General features: G+C 46.9%; 1 protein-coding gene across 1 annotated transcript in view; it reads left to right on the forward strand.

Annotated features, from left to right (window-relative positions):
- MMS22L (MMS22 like, DNA repair protein) overlaps positions 1-21,861 on the forward strand; it is a 534,885-nt gene that overhangs the window by 322,516 nt on the left and 190,508 nt on the right. The window contains exon 14 of the mRNA XM_085611124.1: positions 18,427-18,611. Within this exon, the coding sequence (XP_085467250.1) occupies positions 18,427-18,611 (185 nt within the window). The remainder of the gene's footprint in view (positions 1-18,426; positions 18,612-21,861) is intronic.

The raw sequence follows: 21,861 nt of genomic DNA on the forward strand, positions 1-21,861 counted from the left end.
TCCTTGTGCGCCTCGGAGACAGCAGAAGTCTTACCCCACCAACTCCATGCCATGGGGGGGAACTCACGGTGCAACTCCAGGTGTGCGTGTCACTGTGTATGTGACCGATGCGCCACTCGAGCCCAATCTGCTGCAGCTGTGTTGATAATCCGCCCCCACCTTACTGGTTCTGCGGTCACCAAGAGTTCCAAGTCCAGGGCCGAGTCCTCCAGTGCCTCTTGTGGCTTTGATTAATAGTGGCCCCAGAACGTCACCTCAGCAATCAATCACAGGCAGGCGGGCAGGGCAGACCGTGTAAGGGCGTCCAACAATAGCAGGGCGATACAACGCACCCTTGCCACCAACACCCTGCCCCCGAGCCCAGATCGTCACTCCACCACTGCACCATGCAAGCCAGGCGGTTCAAGAACACCATAGGGCCTCCAGGGCCGGATACGGCCGGCTGGACGATTCCGGGCACCCCAGTCCCTAGCACTCCACACGGGCCTTGCTTGTTCCGCCTCCGGCGAAATCACAACTCACCTCTACTCTGTTGGCCCCGATAGCCTACCAGTGACGCTGGCGGGCCCCCCATGGCCTCAGTCTATTCTCGTCCCGCCGAGTGTCTGACGGAGGCCCTGCCCACGGCCTTGTGTCGTTGAGGGTCCGGATCGGTCATGTCGCCACGTACAGCTCCACAGGACGGCAGTCCCCGGTTTCGGATCACAGAAAACCCACTGGATGCAGTGTCACTAGCTCTGGGAATCCAGGGACCAACAGAGGCGTTTTTAGGCTTGGCAGCGCTTATGGCGGTTCCGAAGGCCCCTCCTCCGTGTGAGCGATGGATTGATGAGTGGGATTGCGGGAAGCGAGCAGGTAATTACGGAGCTAGTCTATCTAGCTGCCATTGTGCTCTGCGGCAAAGCCACGCTCCCCCTTTGAAGTATTATTTAGTGAAAGATTAATATTTGAGAATCAGTGAAAATCTAATACGGGCAATAATATAAATTAGGGACCCAATTCTTAGAGAAAGTCATCAAAGTGTGCCAGCGGTGTATGCCCTTGACATGGTGCAGATTTGCCACTTTCAGGAATTCACAAGAATTTACAGTAGTAGTCTTGGTAACCCTTCTCCTAGAAACATTTTGTGAATTACGTTTTCGTATGAGCAAACATTCACATGTATAGTTTCTCCCCCTTTTTTCCAACCTTGGTAAAAGGTTTTCTTCTGTGCTGGCCAAACTTTTTCAGTGTGGGACTAGATTGAAGAGGAAATCATTAAACATGCAAGTTTGTCAGTGTGCACAAACTCGAAGGGCATTCCAATTCTGAATTTACTCTTGCCACCTTTTTTCATCCCCTGTAAGTAGGTTTGTGAAAAGGTGGCAAATCAGATCCTTGCTAAAAACAAAACCCTAATATAATATAAGCCCTGACATAATCATAGAAGCTATTATCAGAGCTCTGATATAATGAAAATGCTGCCACAATTTGTCACATCTCTGCATGGCACCAAATGTGACAAGTGGTTTAGTTTTTTACCTCAAGTAGATTTATGATGCATCTCATTTTGTGGACAAGTAGATGCACACCCTTCGGTCTGTCCCACTATTGCTGCTGTGTTTTAGAAGAGGGTGTTTTTTGGCATGATTGTATCGGGTTAATGTTTGAAAGTGAGAGGTGATTCTGTATCAGTGGTGGTATTGCTCGATGGTTCATTCATAGGCAAATTAGGTGGAGTAACAGTTCTGCAGTCAGTGTATCATTAGCTATAACTATTTTTTAGGCAAGACACAGTGAATGTTATTCTAATAATGTTCGTAAAGGGAAAGGAGCAGAGTATTGGTCCCATTGGATGTTGTAATTGAACACGTCATGACGTCCTGGAATCTGAAATCAAAATGGACAGCCAGATCAATTTCATCGCATCCTCCTGCTCCACACCCTTCGCCTCCTACACAAGACTTTCAAATGGATCACCCTCGAGCACAGAAAGACCGTCAATCACGCCCGCGTCACCAGCAGATTTGACTACGGCAACGCTAGAATAAACAAAAAACTCACCCGCAAGCTACAAAACATCCAGAACGCAGCTGCAAGACTGGTCTTCAACCTGCCAAGACACTGCCACATCTCCCAGCACCTGTGCACACTCCATTGGCTCACCATCGAGGCTAGAATCACCTTCAAGATTCTCACCCACGCACACAAAGCCCTCCACAACACCGGACCTGCATACCTGAACAGCCAACTCGAATTCCACGCACCCCGAAGGACCCTACACTCAGCCTAGCTCTCCTACGCCGTGGTCCCCTGCACCAGGAAGTCCAGATCAGGAGGCCGCTCCTTCTCCTTCCTCGCTGCCAGAGCCTGGAACACCCTACCACTCCACCTCAGACAGACATCACTCCCCATCTTCACGAAAAACCTAAAACATGGCTCTTCAACAGACCTCCTCCTTGACTGGAACCTGCTCCTCCCCTCCTCCCCAGCGCCTTGAGACCCTAACGGGTGAGTAGTCATGGATTGATTCATTTTTCCAAGGTAACCTATGCATTCAGCAAATCTGTGCCAGCTACTGCTGCTCCAGCATTGCACCACTTGCACTGTGATGGAAATACACCAAGTGAAGCTGAACATTAGAGTTAGTTTTCTATGTTAAAAGGTTCCTACAAATATAGCAGTACTGTATATTACACCAACACAAGCATCATAGAATAGGGACTTAGTCCTCATAGTGAGTGTTGGTGATTTCGGATAGCTCAAAGTACCACATCTAACCCCTAAACCAACCAGGGTAACAGGTGTTATTGGTAACCTCAAACATGACACTGATTCTCAAGGAATCCATGGAAACAGATCTAAACTTTTCGTTTGGTCACTCTTGCACACCCAAGGTAAACACAAGAAAAAAACGACAATGCATTTTCAGACATTTACTAAAGGGAGTGTATTCTTGTATAAAAAGCATACGCTGCGGTTATTAGAAAGTGTAGATGTTTTACTGTAATCAGCATTGTTAGAATAGTAAACAGGATGAACAATTCAACCATGTTAATTGTTGCTAAGTTTGCCTACTCCTATCTGTTTCTACACTATACTAAAGAGAGCAATAGCATCATTCTGCCAGATCAACTGGGATAGCAACCTCCAATACCTTGGTCTTAGAAAGGCGATCCCAGTACACAGGTTATCTTAGCAGGATGGAGGTCGGAGTTAGCAGGGCTGCATCTCAGTCACAGTAGGTAGCGGCACCGTGCTAATTCCCAGAATGAAAATCCTCCTGTCTAAGAGCTTTAGCATGGAGGCTGTTAATATAATAAAGTGCCGTTCTTATCAAACTGTGGCAGAGGCACAAAGCAGCTCATTTGGTTTTATCTAGCTAAAATTAAGTGCCTCCTAACAAGCACAGAAGTAAAGGAAAACAGTGACATCATGTTCTACATGCAGGACCCTGGAACTAACTGTACAGACTATAAGGGCATCAGTGCCTATCACAGATGCACATTAAGCACATTCACCCGTTAGCAGAAAAGTCGAAAAGTATGGCAAAGGGCACCACGAGAAAGAGGTAACAACGTAAGAAGTTAAATCTAAAATGGAGAATAATGTGAGCCACTGTGTTCATCCTATCCCTAGGAAGAACAAGCATTTGTAAAGTCAATAGGCTTGGCTCACATTTTGAGTCCTAATATATTTAAAAAGCCTACTACAGGGGAAAAAAAGACAAAAATAGATTGAAAATGGTTGGTTTTACTATAAAATGCATCTGTGATATCAGGAATGTAAGACATGGAAATATAAAATAGTCCCTCATGCAGTGCAATGCAAACTCCATAGGAGAAGGCGAAATGATTGATCAAAAAGCTGATAGCATTAAGTGTCTGAGTAATACCTCAGTGGGACAATGCCGATGCTACCTCTCTGAATTGTTAAAGAGTTGGTGACAGTGTTCTAGGTAGCTGATCTGTCAAAGTAGTCTACAGAGAGTAAAATATTGCTGTTATTTCACACTTTTATATACTTCTCGGCTGTTTCAGTAAGGTAGATATGGCTAACTAGTTAAGTGGAGGATTCACGTGAACATCTTGTGTTTGATTTAAGTACTGTACACCAGTAGTTAAGTCTATGCTCATAATAATAAAGATAGTCTGTTGACGAAAATGATTACAGGCTTGTAAGAAGCATTGATGGATGTGCATATGTTTACTCCAAGTGTAGGCTGTAATCATTGTACTCTGAGGGCCATACACTTCTTTAAGACCAAAGTTGAAAAGCTCTATAGAAAGGGCTTCCTACCTTTGAGAGATAGTGGGAAAATCTGCTTTTCAACGTAAACAGTAAAGAGGACGTTTTGGGAAAGAAGTGTTAAAGATGCCTGTAATATCGGATTAAATTAATTGAAAGTAGCTAGGGAATACAAAAATACTTAGCCATCAGGATGGCTCATAAACTTTCATAAAACACTTATTCTGAGACTTTATATGCTGCTATGAATATTTTTGAATGTTTGTTTGGGAATATGGTTAGCATTTGCTTAGGCCTGTAATCAGGTTGTGCCAAATAAAAATAGTGCATTATAAAGGTTATAAGGAGCATAATTTTAGACCAACTGTTTTTGACCTTCTTACCACAGGTGTGCGTAACTCGCGGGATTACCTAAGAATTCCATGAGATTACGTGGAATCATGCGAGAAGAGTAATTCTGCATTTAGTGCTATTTCTTAGCTCAAAAATGCCCTCTCACATCCAAATTGGACGCAAGGATGTATTTGGTACTAAAAAATAGTGCTAAATGCGACAGCACGCATAGTGAGCACAAGCAGCCGATCCCACTCTCTAAATGTGCTCTTGGGGTAGGATTGTTCCACAGCTTTCTTGCGGCTTTCAGTGTGATTTTCTTAGCACAAAATGCACCCTTGCATCCAAAATAGACGTGAGGATGAATTTTTGCTCTAGAAACCCCCCCTAAATTCAGCAGAACATGAATAACAAGTGTGAGCTGGCGCGCCCTAAATTTGCTTTCACTGAAGGATACCCCCCGCTCCCCCCCAGTGTTTTGCGAGCAGGAGTAATCGCGTAATTATCGGTAGTTCCACATCAGAGTAATGCAGAATTATCAAATATTACTCATTACCCCAGTGAAATTGAAATTGTATCCATGCCTTCTTTATACTTCTGTGGAATCCCACTGAGTTATTACTGGGAGCCATTCGTGGGGATCCAGAGACCCCCCCCAATACCACCCGCCCCACCCCACTGAGTCAAAACTAGAAGCCTGGGGTCCCGGCCTGAGCAATTTCTGTGATATACACAAAAATCCAGAAACAACTATACATTAACAAATTCACAAAATAATTCATTTAATTCACCTGCAAATGTAGAAAAATCGAATTTTTAATTTTAATGGGAAGGTTGAAGCTTTTCTAAATTCAGGTTTTAATTCTAAAAGACAAAGTGATATGCTGGATTCTAGCACACCACTTTCTTTTTTGTTCCTCATGTGTTCTGTATGCAATTTAGGGTTAAAACTAATAAACTTTGTTTATTAGGGCTCTGCAAGCACTGTTCTGTATTTGGTTGGAGTAAAGGCAGGCCATCTGTTATCTTGGTAACCCAATTGGCTGCTTTTTATTGATTAGGTGAAGGTCGTCTATGAGTCTAGCTGCAATTGTCAGTCTGCTTTCAAATGATATATTAAGGAGAAACTCTTTATAAATACGCATCATCATGATGCAGGAACTTATAAATGAGGACTTCAGGTTCATGGTATTTCCTGTATCGTTGGGCGAAGCAATTTTGCTTTCTCTAATTTTCAAAAGAGTAGTTGTTTGAGCGGTTTGGGGAAAGCCCTGCAGTGATGGCGCATGGAGCGACATTGTCTGAGGGGAGAGGCGTTGGCAAGGTCGTAATCAGTCTCTGGAAATTATTAATTTGATAGTGGAATGTGAGGCTAAAAGTGAGCTCAGGGGCAAATGTTATACTTCATTTAAATGGATAGGAGATCTTTCTCCCACTTTTTTTTAAGCAGTGATCTACAGAGTGTTCTTAGTGGCAAGATTCATTTGATTATGGAAAAAGCAGACAAAACTGTGAAGTTTATACTGTATTAATTTGTAGAGTGAATTGTGTGGATTTTTTTGTAATATATTGTATGGTTAAGCTAATACAAAGTTTTTGTTTTTATGCATTCACTCAGGCAATAAATCAGTCTGTGATGGATTAACAAGGAGGGATGCAACACAAGGTCGTGGTAATGTGGGTTTTATTGCGATGAATTTGCGTTTGGTCTGGCTGGTGATTATTTCTCTTGCAAAACGGGCGGGATCCGTGGTGAGTCGTGGGTAGATGACTCTGGCCGTCTGCTTCCCAGGGTGGGTCGGTCCTCTTCCGTCACGAGGGCGGCTCCCGGTGTTCCCCAGAAGAGAAGAGAAGGGACTAGATTAGGTAGGCTATACAGGCTTGTCGCACCTAACACCAGGGCCAGGGGAGTGAGGGATCACCTTGTGGATATTAAAATAAGCTTCTCGAGTGGTATAACAAGTGAGGGGTTGAACGTAAAACAAGGGAGGGATGTAAACACCCGAAGCGGTCGTTTAGCGTGGATGGTCCCGCCTCCCTATCCAACCCGCTACCCGGTCCCGTACCTGTCCTAGCCACACTCCTCCCCCGGGAACGTGGCAGGGCGCTTCGCGGTCTCCGTATCCTACGGTCCTCTCGGCTTCTGTTCCTCCGCTTGGCCTCGTCCGCCTCCTCGCCTCTCTCCTCTCTCAGCTCTCTTCCGATACTCCTCCAGGGCTCGCCATCTGCTGACTTCCTGGTTCCTCCCCGTTTTGGAGATCCCGGCGTCGTGACGTCATCGATGGGCGGTCCTTGAGTTCCCGGAGAGTCCCAGTTAAAGGGCCCTGCATCGGCCAGGAGAAAACGTCCCTCCGTGTCCGTAGCCCACTCGTCCTGTGGATAGGGGAGAATGTTAGAAGCCAGTGTCACCGGGGTCCACCACTCAGTACCTCCTGTTGCCCCCTTGTCAGCCCCGGAGGTCCCGTCACATACCACCCCCCCTGGCTTCTCCCGCTCGGGGAGAGGTGAGAACCGGGAAAGAAAGTCAGCATTACAATTGTCCCTGCCTTTGCGGTGGAGCACCGTGAACGTGAAGGGCTGTAGGGACAAAAACCACCGAAGGACCCAGGGGTTAATGCTTTTATTCCGGTACATCCACTGCAATGGGGCATGGTCTGTGTATAGAATGAATGGCCTCCCCTCTAGGTAGTACCTCAGTTTTTCTATCGCCCATTTGACAGCTAGACACTCTTTTTCGATTGTGGGGTATGAGCGTTCTCTGGGAAAACAACTTGCGACTGACGTAAAGGATTGGGTGTTCGTGCCCATCGTCACCGGTTTGGGATAACACCGCCCCGATCCCGGTGTCCGATGCGTCAGTGGCCAATATGAACGGCATCTGGAAATTAGGGGATATGAGTACTGGGGCCGAAGTGATGGCTGTCTTCAGCTGCTCAAATGCCCTTAAAACTCCCCGGAGGGATACCTGAGGTGATGTGACGAGCAATCCTTTCTGAGGAGATCCGTTAAAGAGGATGCTAAGTCTGCGAAAGATGGAATGAAGCGCCTATAGTAACCAATAAGCCCTAGGAAACCCCGCAACTCCTTTTTCGTGGATGGGAAGGGAGTGTCTACCATGGCGGTGATTTTCTTTTCTTGGGGAGATATGACTCCATCCCCTAGGACATACCCCAAATATTGGACCCGGTGAAACGCTGCCCTAGATTTTCGGGCATTTATGTGCAAGTTAGCTTGGAAAAGGGCGTTGAGTACTGTCTGGACATGGTGCAGATGTTCCTCCCAAGACCGGCTAAACACCACTATGTCATCCAAGTAGGCCGAGCTAAAGGAGGAGTAGGGCAACAACACTTCATTCATCAGTCTCTGAAAGGTTGCTGGGGCTCCGTGGAGCCCAAACGCTAAAACCGTAAACTCATAAAGCCCTAGGTCGGTTGAAAAGGCGGTTTTTTTCCGGTCTTCACGGAGGGGCACTTGCCAGTATCCTTTAGTAAGGTCAAACTTCGTTATGTAGGTGGCGTCTCCGATCTTTTCAATTAGGTCATCTACCCGCGGAATAGGGTATGCATCGAAAGAGGAGATGCTGTTCAACGCTCTGAAATCCATACAAAAACGTGATGACCCGTCAGGCTTGGGAATCATCACTATAGGAGAGGCCCAGGGACTGGTGGACGGTCGTATAACTCCCAACTGTAACATATCTTGCACTTCTTTCCGAATAGCTTCTCTTTTAGCAGCGGGAACCCTATAGGCTTTTTGTCTTACTATCTTCCCTGGTATGGTTTCAATGGTATGTTCAGCTAGCTGGGTTTTCCCCGGAGAGTCTGAGAAGATATCGTCGAAGGGACGGAGAGCGTCACGTAGCTGTTCTTTTTTTTTTTTCATCGGGTAATTCGGGGTTTACCACTAAGTCGCCCACCGCGGAGGTCTTCTCGCGGTAGGCGGGTATCAGGAAATTTGCGTCTTTCGCAGGGGGCCCTAGCCACTTCTTGAGTAAGTTAATATGATAACTTTGGGTTCGGGAGGGGGCCACTTGTAGTTTATAAGTAGTCTGTCCTATGATATCCATCACCTGATAAGGGCCTTGCCGTTCGCTCTTGAATTTGCTGGAGCTAGATGGTAACAACACTAGGGCCCATTCACCCACTTGTAGGGTTCGTAGCTTTTTTCCTTTGTCGTAAGACCTTTTTTGCTTGGCTTGGCTCTTTTCCATATTGGCATGGGCTAATTCTCGGAGCTTCCCAAGTTTGGACTTGAGCTGCGACGTGTAGTCGAGGACGGTCCGGCGGTCTTGGGGGCCCTCCGTTATCCACGCATCTCTCGTCATCTCCAACAAGGATCTCGGCTGTCTTCCATATAGCAGCTCGACGGCGGAATATCCCGTACTGCTTTGCACTTGGGCCTTCAACACATATAAGGCCAGGGGGAGAAGTTTGTCCCATTCATGTCGTTCTGCCGTCAGCATCTTCTTGAGGGTGGATTTTAAGGAGCGATTGTATCTTTCCACCAGCCCGTCCGTCTGTGGATGGTACACGGAGGTGTGTAACTGATGGATGTCCAGTGTGGCACAAACCTCTTTCATGAGGCGGGACGTGAAAGGGGTGCCTTGGTCCGTTACGACCTCCTTCGGGAAACCCACCCGGGAAAATAATTCTATCACCTTATCGGCCACGTTCTTTGTGGTGGGGGAGGTCAAGGGAAAGGTCTCAATGAATCGTGTCGAGTAATCCACAATAACGAGGGCATGTAGATGGCCTCTTTTGGTTCGAGGAAGGGGCCCAATAAGATCCATACCCACCCTCTCAAAGGGGACTCCAATAATGGGCATGGGTTGGAGGGGAGCTGCTCTCGGTTTATAAGAGGATTTTCTCTGACAGATGTCACAGGTTTTACAATACTCCTCTATGTCCCTATACACCCCGGGCCAATAAAAAAATCTCAGCACCCCACTAGTGGTTTTCTCTTTCCCTGCTTGACCGGCCGTTAGATGGGCATGTGAAACGAACAGTATCTGCTCCCGGAAGGGTTGGGGAACTAACAACTGTAGACCCCCTTCTTTGGTTCCTTCCCGATATAGTAGCTCGTCTTTTATCAAAAACCGGGGATATGTCTCTTTCGGGTTTGTCTGGTGTATGTGAACACTTTCCCATGCATTAAACAGGGTACGATCATTGCACTGGGCGAAGCGGAAGCTCCTGTCGGTTATCCACGGCTCCGCCGAGACGAGACCGGGCCTGGCCATACCGTCTCCCTGGGACTCATGCTTCATAGACCATTTAAACATCGTCAGAAAGTCAGGGTTGTCCACCCCCAGTATGATGTCCTCGGGTAGGGAGTCCACCACCCCCACCGTACAGGCGGGTCCGTTCACGGGGGCGAGCGTAACTAGGGCCAGGGGGTAGGGCCGGACCTCCCCGTGTATACACCTTATGTGTACCATTTGTTGGGATAGATACTGGTGGGGCAACACTAGCCTTTTTCGGACCACCGACTGACGGCATCCTGAGTCTAACAAAGCGTTTAAGGTAAAGCCATTCATCCCTACACGTACGTAAAATGACGTGCCCATCTCGGCTGAGTAGAGGACGCTCCTGGGTATATATCCTACGTCCATGGGTTCCTCGGTCCTTTTCCTGGGACACAGCCGGGCAATGTGGCCCCATTCCCCACACTCGAAGCACTGAGGGCCCCGGGCTAGCGGCGCTTCCGAGTGAAAGTTCTTGGGCCGGGGAAGTGCAGGGGGAGGGGCCACCTTTCTCTCGTTTCTGCCTCCCATCGGGGTTTTGTTGCCTTTCTCTATCTCCAGGGGATAGGAGCGGGGTTGAGCCCTCGCGAAATACTTGGCCATATCAACCGCTTGTTCCGGTGTTAAGTGGGGGTGTTGTCTTAACCATCTTTGTGTCCCGAAGGGTAAAGCTTCTAAAAATTGCTCCATATATATCCATGCCATGATTTCCTCTTTGGTGCTGGCTTCTGGCTTCAGCCACTTGTCCGCCACCGTTTTTAGTCGGAAGTATAATGTCTTTGGGTTTTCTCCCGGCACTCCCCTTTCTTTTCGAAATTTGCAGCGGTAGGCTTCCGCATCAAGCCCCAAGTGTTCCAGGATGACCTCCTTAATGTGCTGATAGCCTGTGGCACCGTTCGGGTTGGCCACCTGGTAAGCGGCCTGGGCTACCCCGGACAGGAGCAGAGCCAGAAAGAAGGGCCATTTCTCTTCGGGCCACCCGCAAGCGTGAGCGGCTCGCTCAAAGTTAGTTAGGAAGGCATCCGGGTCTTCTCCGGTCACATACTTTTGTAGGGAGACTCCGGCCGCACTAGAGTAGGGTAGCCGTCGCTCTACAGGTACCGGCATGTTTGTTTCTGGAATAGACTTGGGTAGAGACTCGAGGTGAGCTTTCATGGAATTTTGGAACAGTTCCCTATCCGCCTGGGCTGATGTCATCTGCCTCTCCACGGCCCAACTGAGTTTCTCTTGGCCTTGGATCAAATGCTGCACGAGTGCCTCCATCTTCGATTCACAGATGGAGTGAGATGTTAATCCCACTTCTGACACCAGTTGTGATGGATTAACAAGGAGGGACGCAACACGAGGTCGTGGTAATGTGGGTTTTATTGCGATGAATTTCGTTTGGTCCGGCTGGTGATTCTTTCTCTTGCAAAACGGGCGGGATCCGTGGTGAGTCGTGGGTAGATGACTCGGGCTGTCTGCTTCCCAAGGTGGGTCGGTCCTCTTCCGTCACGAGGGCGGCTCCCGGTGTTCCCCAGAAGAGAAGGGACTAGATTAGGTAGGCTATACAGGCTTGTCGCACCTAACACCAGGGCCAGGGGAGTGAGGGATCACCTTGTGGATATTAAAATAAGCTTCTCGAGTGGTATAACAAGTGAGGGGTTGAACGTAAAACAAGGGAGGGATGTAAACACCCGAAGCGGTCGTTTAGCGTGGACGGTCCCGCCTCCCTATCCAACCCGCTACCCGGTCCCGTACCTGTCCTAGCCACGCTCCTCCCCCGGGAACGTGGCAGGGCGCTTCGCGGTCTCCGTATCCTACGGTCCTCTCGGCTTCTGTTCCTCCGCTGTCCTCGGGTTCGCTCCGCTTGGCCTCGTCCGCCTCCTCGCCTCTCTCCTCTCTCCTCTCTCCTCTCTCAGCTCTCTTCCGATACTCCTCCAGGGCTCGCCGTCCGCTGACTTCCTGGTTCCTCCCCGTTTTGGATATCCCGGCGTCGTGACGTCATCGATGGGCGGTCCTTGAGTTCCCGGAGAGTCCCAGTTAAAGGGCCCTGCATCGGCCAGGAGAAAACGTTCCTCCGTGTCCGTAGCCCTCTCGTCCTGTTGATAGGGGAGAATGTTAGAAGCCCGTGTCACCGGGGTCCACCACTCAGTACCTCCTGTTGCCCCCTTGTCAGCCCCGGAAGTCCCGTCACACAGTCCATAAATGATTTTAAATGTGTGATGTGGCCAGGTGAATATACCGCTGGAAATGATGGAGATCCATCCAGATCTGGCAGCTAATATGAAGCCGGGTCTGGGTTGACATCAATGAAATGTGCTCGCTTTGTCCTGGTGAAATTAGCCAGTTGTGCGACCCATTCAGCTGCGCTTGCACTTTGCCTGCTTTCTGTTTAGAGCTGAAACCTGCAGGGGGTGAGGAAGCCTGCTTACTTTCTCTTCCAACTGGGCACAATACAAATGCCTCACTTAAAGGACCATTTGCACTCCTTTTGTTCGAGCCTCATCCTGTCTTGGAGCAAGATGGGGATGCATACCTTGTTGCCCTGCCTTCCAGGAAACAAAGACACTCCTCTTGTTAAATCTCAAGTGCGTGAGCTAAAGTATGATTTGGAGGAAGGTGTGGTTTCGTTTTTCAAGCTCTTTATGTAAGCGATATGCATCACTCTTACCTAAAGTCTTTATTGCTACGCGGTGAAACCCTTTTTATCAACCTTAGAACGGCAAAATATTGAGACTGTTCTGCACTTAGACCTTGCACTTTGCATGCAGCTCCTTGATGCTGGTTCATAACTCACTACGCTACATTACAAAGATGACTTGTGATCTTCGGGTACCACAGGGATCTCTGCAGCAGAAGCAGTAGCACGATGAGCTGTCCACATAAATTACAAATCTGTGGCCTGCAAGCTACACTTTGTGGTTTGCAGCAGGCACAGTCCTGTGACATTTTGATGAGCCCAACCTGTGATTAGACTGCACGCAGTTTTCACCAAACAAGCACATTAACGACCAGAGTTATCACTGGTCTTATTCCCTGGAAGTTGTGACAACAAAAAGATCTCTTCGACAGATGCCTTTACACATATGATCTTTTAAAGTGCACTCTGCTTGTGACCAATTAAGGAAGCCAGAACACATTACCACGTGTGTTCGTACTTCTTGGCAATTTAAGGGGAAGATTTATGAAAACAAATTGATATGCAAGTTGGCTGCAGTACTCCGCCCTCATTCTGCTGCCAACCATTGATCCCCAAGTTTTGTGCCCTTATAGTATTTTCTTTCCAGTTGTAACACTGACACTACCAACAAACCTACAGCGGCCCTCCCGCCAAGGCCTTAAGCCGGAGGCCTTAGCTCACACCCAAAATGTCGGCTGCGGTTGCCCGCCTCTCTAGGCCCCCGTTGCCCGCCTCTCTAGGCCCCCGTGCCTCTGGACTGCGACTCCACAGGGCTGCTCGTTGAATTCAATAAAGCAAATGTGATAACGCATCCTGCGCCGCAAACAAACCCTCTCAATCGAATTGACCAGAAGATAAATGGAAAGAGCAATGATAGCTCCTTCGTGCAGATTGGTTTTAATAAGCATGTTATTTACTTCATCAGCGCACTGCAGCAATGTCTGCGATCGCACCCAGCCAGACAAATCTGTTAATGTCTCCCCTAACCTGCCCCTCCCGCTCCTCCCCACCTCTGTCTCTGGGAACAGAGATTCCCTGCAGACATCTTTGTTAAAGCTCGAGAAAGTCACAAATTCAAAATTAGATTAAGTAACGAGAGCGGCAGTGGTAGGTTCGAACACAAGTTCGGGCTGTATTACATTCGTGCCATGTTGTCTTGAGAAAATGTTGCAGGCATTGTGGTTTACCTGAGGTGAGGAACGTGCCGACCAGGCTGGCTGCGAGCACAGGTCATCGAGAAAGCATAGCCCTTTAACTGGGAACGCTCTGCGCGTGGGCATGCACTTCCACACCTGCGCTTTCCTCTCGCGATCCTCGATATGGCCTCGCAACCCCCGACCTGTCAGAGGATGTGGCCCAACGACCAGAGCTGCCAACTTTGGAGCTGGGGAATCAGGTTCAAGTCAGGGATCGGCTCAACGTCCTGTCATTCATGGCAAATCTCTTAATGTCCCCGTGCCTACCAAAGATGAACGTGTCCATCTGTAATACAACTGGTGCTCATGCAAAGCGCTCCAATGCCTTCCGGTCGAGTTCGCGCTATATAAAACTGCAACAAAAAAAGGCCCTAGTGCATGCATGTATTGCCAATATACGCGCGTGTCCATTTGAGGAAACCTCATAGGTGTAAACACTATGCAGGCTCGTCCCCACGTTCATGCATATTTTCTCCATCCCCCTTGTCAATGTACATGTGAATATCCCTGTGAATATTCACCGTCCTTGCATGGGTATACCCACCTGTGCCTGGAGTTCTGTCCAACATGTGCAAATATCCCCAGATCATACATGCATCGTCCTCATGAATGCTAAAACCACACACACACATATACCTCCCTGCCATGCATGGTCACATACCAATGCCTTAGGACATACACCCACGCATGCACTCCTATACCTACCCCCATGTATACATGCTCCTCTTTATACATACATATAGTTGCCAACTGTCCCTTTTCTGTAGGAACATTCCCGGCAAGTTGGCGACTGTCCCGGGTAGTAATGTTGCCGAAACTGTTCCCAGGTGCACTTACCAACCTCTTGTACCTGTGTGTATGTATGTATGTGTATATATGTGTGTATGTGGTCATGTGATCAAGGCTCGGAGGAGCCGAAACGTTATGGCGGCAAAAGGCACAGAATAAAATAATTAAGCACTTACTCATGGTCCGTGTCCGTATATGCTGTGACGGTGTGGAGTTACAATTGCAGCTGTTCTACGGAATAACTCATATGTGTGTGTATATATATATATATATATATATATTTTTAGTGTTTGTAACAAACTTTATTGGCCTTTTATGAACCTTTGATACAGTGAAAAGTAATGCAGTGAACTCAGCCCATGTAGTTTACAAGACAGTGGATTCGTCCAGGGTGAAATAAGATGAAAAGCATCTTGTCTGGTTTGTAATCTAGGAGGTAACGCACATAGAAGGAGCTATGATATCCATTCTGTTTGCACACACACATATCAAGAGTGAATCCCAGCAATCTGAGGGAGTCATGACCGAAGGGAAGGGGGCAAACATAGGGTAGGAGGGCTCTCTTGCATACATTCTGAACTCTTTTGTGTACTGAATTACATTGGTAAACTTAACTCCCCCCTCCCTGACTGGTAGCTACCCCTATTTACACACACCTGTGACCACATCTGTTTATAGACACAGCATAAGCACATGCAGATACGCCTCCACAAATGTTCACATACCTTGCGCATTCCCAAATGCTCCCACACATGCACACTCATTCTTGCACATTAACCTACATATCCTTGAAAGCACACATCCAATTTTGAATGACAAAATATGTTCTTACTGAGGAAAATTTGTGATTACATGACGTCACTGCATTGTGTACGAAGACCAATGGTGTAGCAAGGGGGAGTAGAGGGGCGGCGGCGGCGGACACCTCCCCCCCCGCCCCCCCCCTTCCCGCTCCCCCATGCGTTTTCCGCGGGGCGGCAATTGAGGGAATATCACCAGCAAACACCCCCCACCCCCCCAATCCATGCTGCCGCTGAGGGGTGGCAAAGGCAGGGAAAGCCATGGGCGGCAAAGTGGCTAGCCATGCCACTGACGTAGACATTACTTACATTCAGTGCTTAGTTTGAGCTATTGGTTGCAGGTGGGGCCCACTGGCACTCATTTTTAAGGACTGCCACTTTTCCTCATCAGACTTTGATGAGTTTTTCACATTGTCAGATCAGAACACTAATAATGAACTTGCTGGATTACTACAACAATCTACCAGAAAAGACTCCCTGAATGCCTTCTCTCGCGTTGACAAAATTATTAATTTTAATGCATGTCCCCGCTTCAACTTGCTGTGCGTATCTCCTTCCATTACATACTGACATATGACATACTGATTGTCAGCTCCTCATCCTAACACTCTTGAATTTTCAAAGGACAGTCCCGCCTTACCTCATGTTCCACCTGCTATTACCCAGGACACCTCCTAGCTAACCTAATTCCCCACTCAGATATATTTAATTCACTCCTCCAGTTAAGCGTCTTGTCCTTGCCACCTGATTTCAAAAAAGGGCCACAAAATCCTCTTCCACATACTGATGAGGCCATGTTCCTTGTATGTGCACCCTGATTTGCCCACTCAAATGCATATATAGTCTACAATTTTTGCCTAACCCACATTGGTGCCTATTGTACCCCACATTCGCACACACATTCCTCATTTGAGCTCACACACTTTGTAGCTGCTCACTGGCAGATCCTTCTCTTATGTGCACATATTCCCATGCATGTATGCACCATAGGCCCTGACGCATGCATGCATCATCCTGTTCATGTGTACATAATCATGTTTATGTATACATAATCGTGTTCATGCATACACATAGTTGCCAACTGTTCCGTTTTTGCAGGGACAGTCCCTGCAAGGTGGAGACTGTCCCGGGTAGTAATGTTGCAGAACTGTTCCTCTTTATTACACACAGGTACGCAAACAAGAACTTTCTATCTGCAGCAGCCCTTTTTAAAATGTTGGCAACTATGCATATATAATCCTAATCATGTACATCATCCTATTCATGAACACCTAATCCTATCCATGCATACACTTCAGAACTCAAGTACTCACCTTTATTTTGATAGCAGTCATCAGCCATTTTTTTGCATTGTCGTTTTATTGGCACTATAAAAATATCTAACTGTTAAAACAGCTGAAAGACACTGTATTTCTTACTTGTCTGCTTTCTTTCTCTTTGAAATGTGCCTAAGAGGGGATCTGAAGCCCTCAACCAGTCATCAAAGAGACCAGTTTTCATCTCATTTCTGTAAAGCCTTTCTGCCTTTATAACTGCTGAGGAACTACCCTCCTATGTGTGTGAGATCAGTGCGGGGCAGGCATCGGCCTCTCTGTGGTCGCAGGGGGCGTGGGCGGCAGTGGGGGCTGTTCTATGTATGCTCCCTCTTTGCCATTGGAGGGAGTCAGCCAGAGGCCTGATATTTTACTGGCCTGCACTTTCCACCTAGTCAAATCGGACTCTTATGTTTATGCTCCAGGACCAGTAACACTGCGCCATGTGTGATGGGTGGAGAGGTGTCCTACCTGTGGATGCTGCTCGCCGCCTCCTCATTGGGCCCCTAGAATTGCACTGGCTAAAGGATAGCCAAACAGAGCAGACACGATGTGCACAACTCCATCTGCCTTGTTATCCTTCATCCTTGTGTCCACAAAGGGGACTTCTGATGACATTGTGTTGTAGTTCCTGTGTGTGACAGGCAGGCGGGTACCATTTTTGTTTCTTCAGCCGGCAAAGGACAGAAGCAGAAGGCCCGTAGGTCTGTAGTTCAGTGTCCATATTTTTTTATGTTTTACTTACGGTTTTACTCTCTTGGCAAACAGACTTTCCGTTTCCAATATACATTTGGAGTGGGCTTTGTGTCTATCCTTCATGATTCAGTGACTTTCTTCTCCATCCCCTTTACCTGCTCCAGTTTCAAGGGCTTTCCTCCATATTCATGGGGGTGCCCTGTTAAAGAGCATTTTGATCTCACAGTCGTTTGATTGGACCAGCTCTATCCTTTGACTTCTGATGTCAGGCACTTGCATCGCAACGCATGTGGGACTATTTTCTATTCCTCAGTCTCTTCCTCCTCGTCCCTTCTTTTGCACCTGCTTTCTTTATCAAGTATTAGCTCCCCCGTTTCATCTTGCCATCTGTCTCCTTCGTGCTCTCACCGCTGTTGTCCAAAACTGTATTAGCAGGTGTTCTGTTCATATGTAAACGGGGTTCAAGTTGACTTGCCTGTAGGTGCGCGGCAGCTAACTTGGAATGACTTCTCATTTGTTTTAAGAAAAATCATTGCACAAGTATGCGCCCAAATGCTTGGAATTATTTTTCTTATTACAAAAGAAAAGCTGTTACAAGATGGCAGCAGTGCATGTGTGCACACGTACGCAGGCCAACTTTATATCTGAAAAAGACTAGCATTGGTAAAGCCAGTTGTTTGTCGAGGCGAGAACTTTTAGTTTTGCCACTGCTCGTTTTGCTTTGCCAAAGCTCAGCCTAGGCAAGTTCTGTCTCATTTAGAGCTGTGCGGAAGTACATTCCAGCTTGCACGAGGGCCTGCCCCCAGACCATACAGAACTATCTCCTTGTTACTATACTGTGCAGCTCTACTAGCTCACAAAAGCCACGCACACGACTCTTGAAAACAACCATTTCCAAGTTAACTGATGAAAAATACAAACCCGAGTTGTAGCCACATGTCGATTTCTTTTTTTAGATTTGACTTCTGCAGTGCATTAACGTTATTGCCACGAAATATGTTAACATTTACCCATCAAATGCCTTATTACAAATTTGAAGGCTTTTCAAAGGAAAAGGCAAATAAAATTGCCTGCGTTAAGGTAAAAAACACATTACATTTGATTATAGTGGTCTTTGCTTGAGTATATATTAGAGATGCAGTTTTTTGTTTTGTTTTTGTTTTTCCAGAAGCGTTCATGAACGCACCAGTCAGGGACTGAAGGTGGGGGATACAGGACTTCAACAACCTTTGTCTGTTGTTAAAGAGCACCACCTAGCTGTTGCAAGTGAACTTTGGAAGAATTTCTTTCCCTACCTGAAGACTCTGAGATTGTCGCAGACACCCCCTCCTCAACTTGCAGATACAGCTGCAGGTCTGTTTAAGTTTTTGTTTCACAGTTTTCATTTAGTTATGTTTTCTGTGTAAAATTGTGTTTTTGTTGCTTAACGATTTCCCTTTACCGTGCCCATATTCACACTGAGGTAGTTTAAATAGCTACATTTTTAATATGCCTGTGTGTATTTTTCTGTATGTTTGCACGCTGACAAATGCTGTGATTATGAAGGCAGCACTTGGAAAGCACCACAGCGTTTCACCGTATGCATCACACGTAGCAGCGATGAAAACGTCCTGGACTTGTCCCCTTTTACTCCCACCCAAGATGAGCATACGCTGTTTATGTCGAGATAAGACTGCGTGGCGTCTTGTCTGTTTGATCTTCAGTGTCTGATAGTATTAGCCAGTGAACGCTCTATATGGAAACTCTTTGGGTGGTTGGACCGTGGGTACCTGAGGCTGAGATGAACGCCCACTGCTTCTGGTGTGAGATCTATTTATACTATTAAGGTAGGGAATAAACTGTGAAGCTTGTCTGACTTAAGCCTCCGTCATACCCATATGGTCAGGGCTTTAAGTGGGATGAAAAAAAAACTGGGGGGGCTCTCTCAAAGGGGCGTGGCCAATGTAATTAAGGGCGTGGCTTAAAACACACAAGCTAAAAATCTGTGCTTAGCATAGTGTGCCACCCGACATCTATTTTGCTTTTTCTGTCATTGCATCTAGATATATGATACAAGAAGTAACATCATACCTACAACAAGTTAGGACTAATGGCTTTGTCAATGGTTGTTAGTTGCATAAGATCAATAAGCAGCAACTATGGCTTGTATATAATATTGAAAAAGCTTTCACTTAAAGCCCTGGTGACAAAAGGACAATGTTGCTGCTCCTGAGTTTCAAAAAGAGAAGGGAAATCCACAGAGAAAATGACTCTCTTTAAAGGATTTCCCTTCACCTGCAATGTTCACCTGGCATGACGTCATGCCGAAACTTCTCGACTAGTGACAGCACGCGCACATCAATGTGCCTGCTGTCACTGCAGTCCGGGAAAAAAAATGGACCGACTGTGCCAGTGCACAAAACAGACACCGATAGAGACCCGTTTCGAGGCCCCCTTTAAAGAACTGCTGGTGCTCAGACCCGGTGAGACCCGGCCCACTTAAAGACCTGCATATGGTGTTCCGCTTGGTGTAACCAGATTGGTCCATGTGTGTAGCATCACAATTAGAGACAGAATACTTGGCTACGATTCAGTACCCAACATGGCCCTCAACACCTCTTCCTGGGTACCAATGGTTGGGCTTCAGAGTAGTTCTTATCCCTCCTCACTGATTGATCTTTCTCAGGCTCCTGGTGCTTAGCATTTCACCACTGACCCCCTCCCACATTACCGGTTAGTCCTTCTCAAGGCTCCTTTTTTCCTTTTGGATCACCTCCCTTGGCGACAACATCTTGTGCTTTGGGTTCTCAAAACATTAATATGATCATGCACGTTTTCCTCTCCTCTTTCCTCTCTACTGATCCAAAATCTCTTCCTCCATCACTGCTTTCCAGCCATGGGATGGCCATTCCCCCTCTCACGCTCTGTTCTGAAAATAAATGCGTTTTGAGACCACCTTCCCCTGCCACTATCGCCTACTTCCTCAACCTGGAACTTAGTTGTCATTGCAGGGCCAAGTATGCAAGTTACATTATTGCCTCCACAGTCACTGCAGATGGATTCCACTTGCTTAACATTTGGAAACTGCTCCAGCCCCTTCTCTTCCCCACAACCAAACTTCTGAGAAAGGAACTTGGCTGTAATGAATGATTTAGGTCACTACAACAGCCTACATGTGGAACGCCTTTGACAAAATTCTTAATTTTGCTACACCTATCCTATTGAAGCTGCCACACATATGCCATACCACTGTATATCTACACAAGACAGGCTTTCTCTCTTCTAATCACAGTGTCAAGTACAATTTCTTCGTCCTAACCTTCAAGGCCATTCTTAGCTTTCCACACTTATAATGTTCTTGCCCTCTATTGCCCATCATGCTCTTTTTGCTGAGGCAAAATGCATCTTCTAACTACCTACTATACTCCTGCCTCACTTATCAATACCCAGATCCATTAAACTCCCTTGCTCTCTCGCATCCATACCTGAATTCAGTAGCCCCAAAAGCCAGATTATTTTTTAAAAAAAGTATGCCTTTTTCCCCTACTTTTTACACCACTAAGTTTAATTATGTGTGTTGTAAATGGGTATCTCTAGTTGCCAGGTTGTTACCCTGTCCAAGTAGGGACCCTTCTGCCTAGTCAGGATAAGGGGGATATACTTCTAAAATAACCCCTGCTCACCTCCTTGGTAGCTTGTCATGAGCAGTCAGGCTAATCTCAGAGGCAGTGTGTGAAGCATTTGCACATAACCAACAGCAATACAGTGAAAACACTTCACAAGTACACCACACCAGTTTTAGAAAAATATCCAATATTTATCTGTGCAAAATCTGTGCTTAGAAATTGCAATAATCAAAAATAGACAAAAAATACAGTTCCTTGAAGTTGATAACTCTGTCTAGGGTTATCACGGCATCGTGAACAACAAATCCAAACACTTCTGGCAGACCGCTGTGTCGAGGGCTACACTATCAGGACTTGTCACACACACCAGTACATGTCCTACCTTTCACATACACTGCATCCTGCCCATGGGGGTATCTTGGGCCTACCGGAGGGGTGTCTTCCATGTAAGAAAAGGGAAGGTTTGGAGCCTGGCAAGTGGGTGCATTTGCCAGGTCGACATGGCAGCCCCAACTGAGTGCACACACTGCAATGGCAGGTCAGTGAACCCTTTGAAGGGCTCCTTGTGTGAGTGTCACAACCAGTGCTGCAGGCCCACTAGCAGCATTTGATTTACAGGCCCAGGGCACACACCGTGCACTGTACTAGGGACTTCACAGTAAGCCAGAAATGGAAACACCAATCCATAAACATCATTTACCATAGGATCCCTTTTACTTTAACACTGATCAGCAGTGAGAAAGTGAGCAGAGACACTAAACCAGCAAAAACAGAGTCAAAACCAGGAGGTCAGAATGCAAAAAGACAGGGCAAACACGCCAAAAGATGCCAGGTCTAACTGTGGAATCTGTAAAACAGAAAAGCAAACAAACACGAAGTTGACCATCATGTACATTTAACAAGCATTTGCAAAGCCAAACACTTCCTGGCTTGGCTGCAGTATGCAAAATAGGCACACAATTGTGCCATTAGTCCACAAGCTTAATATTGTGGTGCAG

This window comes from Triturus cristatus, chromosome 6, assembly GCF_964204655.1.
Source record: "Triturus cristatus chromosome 6, aTriCri1.1, whole genome shotgun sequence".
NCBI classification, from domain to species: Eukaryota; Metazoa; Chordata; class Amphibia; order Caudata; family Salamandridae; genus Triturus; species Triturus cristatus.